Source organism: Amblyraja radiata, chromosome 11 (assembly GCF_010909765.2).
Source record: "Amblyraja radiata isolate CabotCenter1 chromosome 11, sAmbRad1.1.pri, whole genome shotgun sequence".
Lineage (NCBI taxonomy): Eukaryota > Metazoa > Chordata > Chondrichthyes > Rajiformes > Rajidae > Amblyraja > Amblyraja radiata.
In genome coordinates, this window is record NC_045966.1 from 5486276 (window position 1) to 5494200 (window position 7925).

General features: G+C 49.8%; 1 protein-coding gene across 1 annotated transcript; it reads right to left on the reverse strand.

Annotated features, from left to right (window-relative positions):
• Positions 1–337: 337 nt before the first annotated feature.
• On the reverse strand, positions 338–5483 carry LOC116978227 (cytochrome b-c1 complex subunit 8). The gene is made up of 3 exons (XM_033029222.1): positions 5390–5483; positions 4136–4317; positions 338–555 (listed from the first exon to the last, which is right to left on the reverse strand). Exons 2-3 carry the CDS (start codon positions 4287–4289, stop codon positions 461–463), a joined length of 249 nt encoding a protein of 82 aa, XP_032885113.1. The 5' UTR covers positions 4290–4317; positions 5390–5483; the 3' UTR covers positions 338–460.
• Between the last annotated feature and the right edge of the window lie 2442 nt (positions 5484–7925).

Consider the following 7925-nt stretch of genomic DNA (forward strand, 5'->3'; position numbering starts at 1 on the left):
TCCATTCTATTGATTGATAAAAATACATCTCTTGATGCTCCAGAACACATCATCAGTGATGTAACCTGGGGTGTTTCGGGTCTTTCAACATCAGACACCCTCGCCCAGGCGACCCAGCTGTGGTTGATCAGACCACGACTTGTGTTCAGGTGGCATTCGCTCCTCCCCATGGACCTCCTCTCCTGATCCAGAGCCATCTCGAGGCCTTCTCCGCTGCTTCCGATCTATCTTTCCTCCTCAACCTCATTCTCCCGCCTTCTCCCCATAACCCCTGACGCACGTACTAATCAACAACATTCACACTAATTACACATGGAATAATATTTTGCACATGGAACAGCGTATAATAAATACTTTATTTCAATAGACTGGACAGTTTCCCCCACAAGTGAGCAGGTGAGATTGTTGGGTGAAAATACTCTGTGTAGATCTGTAGGGAAGATTGCCGCGACATCTCAATCTAGTTGTCGTTGGCGTAGTCGGCAGGGTTCTTTTTCATAGACAATTCGTGTGCGCGGTTGCCCCAGGTGTAAACCATGTACGATATCACAAATGCTGAGGGGAAAAAAACAAATCTGATTCAGATCAATGGAAATATTCATTTCTATCAAAGTAAGTAGTAAAGTAAAGTAAATGTATTTATATAGCACGTTTAAATCAACTCGCGTTGAGACCAAAGTGCTTTACATAGAAAAAAATAATTAAGCTTCCGTACATCCATAAAAAAATTAAAATTAAGAAAAATGACACAACATATTGTATAATTCAACACAAACGTCCCCCCACAACAGAATAAATGTTTTTATCAGCAAGGTAATAAAGAACGCAACAGTCACGGTGAACCCTGGGACTATCCTTGATCGGACTTTACGGGCTTTACCTTCCCACTAAACGCTATTCACATTATTCCCTTATCATGTATCTGTACACTGTGGACGGCTCGATTGTGATCATGTATTGTCCTTCCGCCGGCTGGTTAGCCCGCAACAAAAGCTTCTTGCGTGACAATAAACTAAACTGAACAGTCTCTTCCAACATGAAACCTATTTTAGACCTGCAGTAACTCAGCACGGTCAGGCAGCATCTCTGGAGGACATGGAAAAGCAACATTTCAGGTCGGGACCCTTCTTCAGTCTGAAGGATTCTAATCTGAAACGTCACCTACCGATGTCCTTTAACCCCCTACATTACTCCAGCACTTTGTGTCTTCTCTTGGTAAACCATCACCTGCATTTCCTTGTGACCACAGGAAACGCATCTTATTCAGGTCAAGAGCCCCTAGAGCTCCATCTAACTCTCTTTTAAATCCATCCAGTGACTTGGCCTCCACTGCCCTCTGTGGCAGGGAATTCCACAAATTCACAACTCTGTGGGTGAAAAAGTTTTTTCTCATCTCAGTTTTAAATGACCTCCCCTTTATTCTTAGACAGTGGCCCCTGGTTCTGGACTCCCCCAACATTGGGAACATTTTTTCCTGCATCTAGCTTGGCCAGTCCTTTTATAATTTTATATGTTTCTATAAGATATCCTCTCATCCTTCTAAATTCCAGTGAATACAAACCTAGTCTTTCCAATCTTTCCTCATATGACAGTCCCGCCATCCCGGGATTAACCTCGTGAACCTACGCTGCACTGCCTCAATAGCAAGGATGTCCTTCCTCAAATTAGGAGACCAAAACTACACACAATACTCCAGGTGTGGTCTCACCACGACCCAGTACAACTGGAGGTTGTTTAGTGAAAAGCCATGGTGAAATGCAGATTGGCTATGTGAAGTACATTTACTTACATTATGCAGGGAATGTTGGCTAATTGGATAAAATTAATGTGCAGATAATACTGGTAAATTAGATAAAGCAGCAGCTACACTAGAGGATGTTAGCTACAAGGAGAGATTGGACAAACTTGGCTTGTTTTCCCTGGAGGCTGAGGGAAAACGCTTGAGAGGCGTATGAGGCACAAGGTGCAGGTCATCCTGAAAAACCCCGGGCATCCCCTCCATATAATTCTGGAGAGTCAAAAGAGCACTCGGAACAACAACCGGCTCCTCTCCCTGCCCTGTAGAACGGAGCGGTTCAGGAGATCCTTCACCCCTGCAGCCATTAGATTTTATAATTCGGACCGCTAGGCTGTAGGGGGATGCATTTTGCAATTATTAATTTTTAACTGTTAATTATTGGTCTTTTTAAGTATTTATTGCTCTCAGGTAGTGTCCACATTGTATTCTATGTATTTTCTGTCTGCGTTCGTTTTGAATCTGTGGGTTTGTTGGTTGGGAGCTTCTGGACATCTGAATTTCCCTGAGGGGATCAATAAAGTATTTATTATTATTATTATTATTATTAGAAGTTGGTAAAACTATTAGATGCATAAGTAGGATAGACAGTCAGAATGCTACCCCCCCCCCCCCCCCCCCCCCCCCCCGGGTGGAAAAACCAAGGAGTGGAGAGCATGGCTTTGAGGTGAGAGGAGCACAGATTAAAGGCGATGTGAGGGGTACATATTTTTATTTTTACACCGTGGGTGGTGGGGGCCTGGCATGTACTGGTGGAGGTGGAGGTGGAGGCACACATGATAGCAGTGTGTGAGGCTTTTCAAGTTCAAGTGAGTTTATTGTCATGTTTCCCTGATAGGACAATGAAATTCTTGCTTTGCTTTAGCACACCAGAACATAGTAGGCATGAATACAGAACTGATCAGTGTGTCCATATACCATTACAAGCACCATCTCATGGAAAGGTCGTTCTTGTCTGCTTTTAACATTTGTCTTAGATGGTCTTTGTTTAAATAGTTTATTAGATTAAAAATACTGTATGACATGAGAAAGGAAATATTATTTATTCTGATGAAGTATATGACCATGATATAAATATATACCCACATGAATAAATAGACTGATAAAGTGCAAATAAACAGATTATGGACTAATCTTATATGTTTCTATAAGAGGGTTATGGTCTGAGTGCAGGTAGATGGGGCTAGGACTCTTATATGGGGAGAAGGCAGGCACGGGTTATTGATAGGGGACGATCAGCCATGATCACAATGAATGGCGGCGCTGGCTCGAAGGGCCGAATGGCCTCCTCCTGCACCTATTTTCTATGTTAGTGTTTCAGTTCATAAGTGATACTTGTTCATTGTGGGCCGAAGAGCTGTTCTTGTGCTGTGGTGTTCTATATGTATGCTAATTGTCCAGGTGTCAGGGGTTATGGGGAGAAGGCAGGACAATGGTGTTGAGAGGGAAAGACAGATCAGCCATGACTGAATGGCGGAGTAGACTTGACTCCTATGACCTGAGAATTTATCAACACTGTATATTGACCCTTTGTGAACTTCTATTCAGAAGGAGCACAATATAACTATATACATGGCAGGCGGCAGCTTACGCAGACCGCAACATGGAGCGTGCCGTGCACCACCTACGTGTGAAACTGGGTCGGGATGTTTTTAATCCGGGCGGCATGGTGGCACCGGAGACCACATCGGGAACACCGGATGCGGTAGATGAGGTTTGAGGCTGCACGGCAACACAGCGGTAGAGTTGCTGCCTTACAGCGCCAGAGACCCGGGTACGATCCTGACTATGGGTGCTGTTTGTACAGAGCTTGCACGTTCTCCCTGTGACCGTGTGGGTTTTCTCCGGGAGCTCCGGTTTCCTCCCACACTCCAAAGACGTACAGGTTTGTAGGTTAATTGTCTTTGGTAACATTTTAAATTTGTCCCCAGTGTGTGTAGGATAGTGTTAAGGGCCTGTCCCACTTACGCGACCGTTACAGGCGACTGCCGGCACCCGTCATAGGTCGCTGAAAATTTCAACATGTTGAAAATTCAAAGGCGACCAGAAAGACGCTACGACTCTTTGGAGACCTCTCACAACCATAGGTTGTACAGTCATGAGAAGTCTCCTATGTTCGTGAGAGGTCTCCCGCAACATGTCGCTAGGAGTCGCCTGTACGGACGGTCGTGAGGGGTCTCCAAAGAGTCGTAGCGTCTTTCTGGTCGCCGCTGAATTTTCAACATGTTGAAATTTTTGTCGACCTATGGCGGGTGCCGGCAGTCGCCTGTAACGGTCGCGTAAGTGGGACAGGCCCTCTAGTGTGCGGGGATCGCTGGTGGGCGCGGACTCGGTACTTACGGGGCACAACGCGGAAAACATGCTCACGGAACCGCCTCCATGAATTGGGGATGCCTTTGGAGAAGTAGTTTGCAAAGGCCCTCTGTTCAAACGGGGAGAGGGTGTAGGTGATGATGTGCCGCACCCTGGCCAAGTTTCCAAACCCGTGACCCATCCTGCAGTCCAAAGCAAGTCCAAAGGCTCTGTATAAAACAGACAGAACGACACAAAACCATTGTTACAATTCTGTGTGGACTGAGCTGACAGGCCCGTTGAGCTGCTGTAAGTAAGAACTTTAATGGGAAGGGAATTAAAGTGTTTGGCAACCGGGAAAATCCCCCGGTGCCTGAGTGTTGGGGTCTCTCCCCCTGCAGCCCTAGGTAACCAGCTCCTTCCCCCCCCCCCCCCCCCCCCCCCCGCATCCCGGCCCCTTCCCTCTCTCTCTCCCTATCTCCCTCCCTCACCCCCCCCCTCACTCTCCCTATCTCCCTCCCCCCCTCTCTCCCTCCCCCCTCCCTCCCTCTCTCCCCCCCTCCCTCCCTCCCTCTCCCTCCCCCTCCCTCTCCCTCCCTCCCCCCACTCCCTCCCTCTCTCCCTCCCTCTCCCCCCCACTCCCTCTCCCTCCCTCCCCCACTCCCTCCCTCCTCTCTCCTCCCTCCCTCCCCCCCACTCCCTCCCCCCCACTCCCTCTCCCTCCCTCCCCCCACTCCCTCCCTCCTCTCTCCCTCCCTCCCCCCCCCACCTCCCTCCCCCCCCCCCTCCCTCTCCCCCCCTCTCCCTCCTCTCTCCCTCCCTCCCCCCACTTCCCTCCCCCCCCCCCCACTATCCCTCTCCCCCCCTCTCCCCCTCCCTCCTCTCTCCTCCCCCCCACTCTCCCTCCCTCCCTCTCCCCCCCTCTCCCTCCCCCTCACTCACTCCCTCCCTCTCCCTCCCTCCCTCTCCCACTCCCTCCCTCCCCCCCTCTCCCACTCCCTCCCTCTCTCCCTCCCTCTCTCCCTCCCCCCCCACCCCTCTCTCTCTCCCTCCCCCCCTCTCTCCCTCTCCCCCTCCCTCCCTCTCCCCCTCCCTCTCCCTCTCCCCCTCTCTCTCCCCCCCTCTCCCTCCCTCTCCCTCTCTCTCCCTCTCTCTCTCTCCCTCGCCCTCTCTCCCTCTCTCCCTCCCTCCCTCTCCCTCCTCCACCCATTCACCTTCCCTTCCCCCGCCCGCTACCACTGTCCCCGCTGTACCCCGTGGCCCCAGTCAGCTGCCCGGCCTCTCCCTCTCCCCAACTCTCACCTTCCCGTCTCCTTGATCCCGACCAACAATGGCGGCCGGCGCCTCCGCCCTGCGTCACCGCCCTGCCCCCTGCGTCACCGCGCACGCTGCGTCATACGTCACCGCGCACGCTACGTCACCGCGGCGGGGGCAGGCAGGTGATGGGCTCCAGGTGAGTCCTTGCCCAGGTGTGTGGGTCAAGCTCAAGTTCAAGCTCAAGTGAGTTTATTGTCATGTGTCCCTGTATAGGACAATGAAATTCTTGCTTTGCTTCAGCACACAGAACATAGTAGGCATTTACTACAAAACAGATCAGTGTGTCCATATACCATAATATAAATATATACACACATGAATAAATAAACTGATCAAGTGCAAATAACAGAAAATGGGTTATTAATAATCAGAGTTTTGTCCGAACCAGGTTTAATAGCCTGATGGCTGTGGGGAAGTAGCTGTTCCTGAACCTGGTTGTTGCAGTCTTCAGGCTCCTGTACCTTCTAGCTGAAGGTAGCAGGGAGATGAGTGTGTGGCCAGGATGGTGTGGGTCTTTGATGATACTGCCAGCCTTTTTGAGGCAGCGACTGCGATAAATCCCCTCGATGGAAGGAAGGTCAGAGCCAATGATGGACTGGGCAGTGTTTACTACTATTTGTCATCTTTTCCTCTCCAGGGCGCTCATCAGGTGATTGGATCAGAATTAGTGATGGGAGCAGAATTAGGCCGTTTGGCCCATCAAGTCTACTCTACCCTGCCGGTAGACAAAAAATGCTGGAGAAACTCAGCGGGTGCAGCAGCATGTATGGAGCGAAGGAAATAGGCAACGTTTCGGTCCGAAACCCAGAAGGAAATAGGCGACGTTTCAGCCGAAACCCTCCTTCAGACCATTCTTCATACCTCCCATTGGATCATAAGTGATGGGAGCAGAATTAGGCCATTCAGCCCATCAAGTCTACTCTACCCCGCCGGTAGACAAAAAATGCTGGAGAAACTCAGCGGGTGCAGCAGCATCTATGGAGCGAAGGAAATAGGCAACAGTTCGGGCCAAAACCCTCCTTCAGACCATTCTTCATACTTCCCATTGGATCATAAGTGATGGGAGCAGAATTAGGTCGTTCGGCCCATCAAGTCTACTCTACCCCGCCGGTAGACAAAAAATGCAGGAGAAACTCAGCGGGTGCAGCAGCATCTATGGAGCGAAGGAAATAGGCAACATTTCGGGGCGAGGGATGGAGAGGGATGGAGAGAGGGAGGGGGAGGGAGTGTGGGGTTGGACAGGCTAGATGCAGGGAGATTGTTCCCGATGTTGGGGAAGTCCGGAACAAGGGGTCACAGTTTAAGGATAAGGGGGAAATCTTTTAGGACCGAGATGAGGAAAACATTTTTCACACAGAGAGTGGCGAATCTCTGGAATTCTCTGTCACAGAAGGTAGTTGAGGCCAGTTCATTGGCTATATTTAAGAGGGAGTTAGATGTGGCCCTTGTGGCTAACGGGATCAGGGGGTATGGAGAGAAGGCAGGTACAGGATACTGATTTGGATGATCAGCCATGATCATATTGAATGGCGGTGCAGGCTTGAAGGGCCGAATGGCCTACTCCTGCACCTATTTTCTATGTTTCTATGAAACCCAGAAGGAAATAGGCAACGTTTCGGACCGAAACCCGGAAGGGTTTCGGCCCGAAACGTTGTCTATTTCCTTCGCTCCATAGATGCTGCTCCACCCGCTGAGTTTCTCCAGCACTTTTGTCTACCTTCGATTTTCCAGCATCTGCAGTTCCTTCTTAAACACAAGTCTACTCCGCCATTCAATCATGGCTGATCTATCTCTCCCTCCTAACCCCGTTCTCCTGCCTTCTCCCCATAACCCCTGACACCCATTCTAATCAAATATCTTAAAGTCAAGGTCTTAAGGTCAGTTTATTGTCGCATGCACCAATTAAGGCACAGTGAAATTCGATTTATCTATCTGTGCCTTAAAAATATCGACTGACTTGGCCTCCACGGCCTCCTGTGGCAAAGAATTCCACAGATTATAGACAATAGACAATAGACAATAGGTGCAGGAGTAGGCCATTCGGCCATTCGGCCCTTCGAGCCCTTCAAAGCGATCATGGCTGATCATCCCCAATCAGCACCCCGTTCCTGCCTTCTCCCCATATCCCCCGACTCCGCTATTTTTAAGAGCCCTATCTAGCCTCTCTTGAAAGCATCCAGAGAACCTGCCTCCACTGCCCTCTGAGGCAGAGAATTCCACACTCACCACTCTCTGTGAGAAAAAGTGTTTCCTCGTCTCCATTCTAAATGGCTCACTCCTTATTCTTAAACTGTGGCCCCTGGTTCTGGACTCTAGCATGCCCAACATCGGGAACATGTTTCCTGCCTCTAGCATGTCCAAACCCTTAACAATCTTATATGTTTCAATGAGAATCCCTCTCATCCTTCTAAACTCCATAGTGTACAAGCCCAGCTGCTCCATTCTCTCAGCCTATGACAGACCCGCCATCCCAGGAATTAATCTTGTAAACCAACGCTGCACTCCCTCAATAGCAAGAATG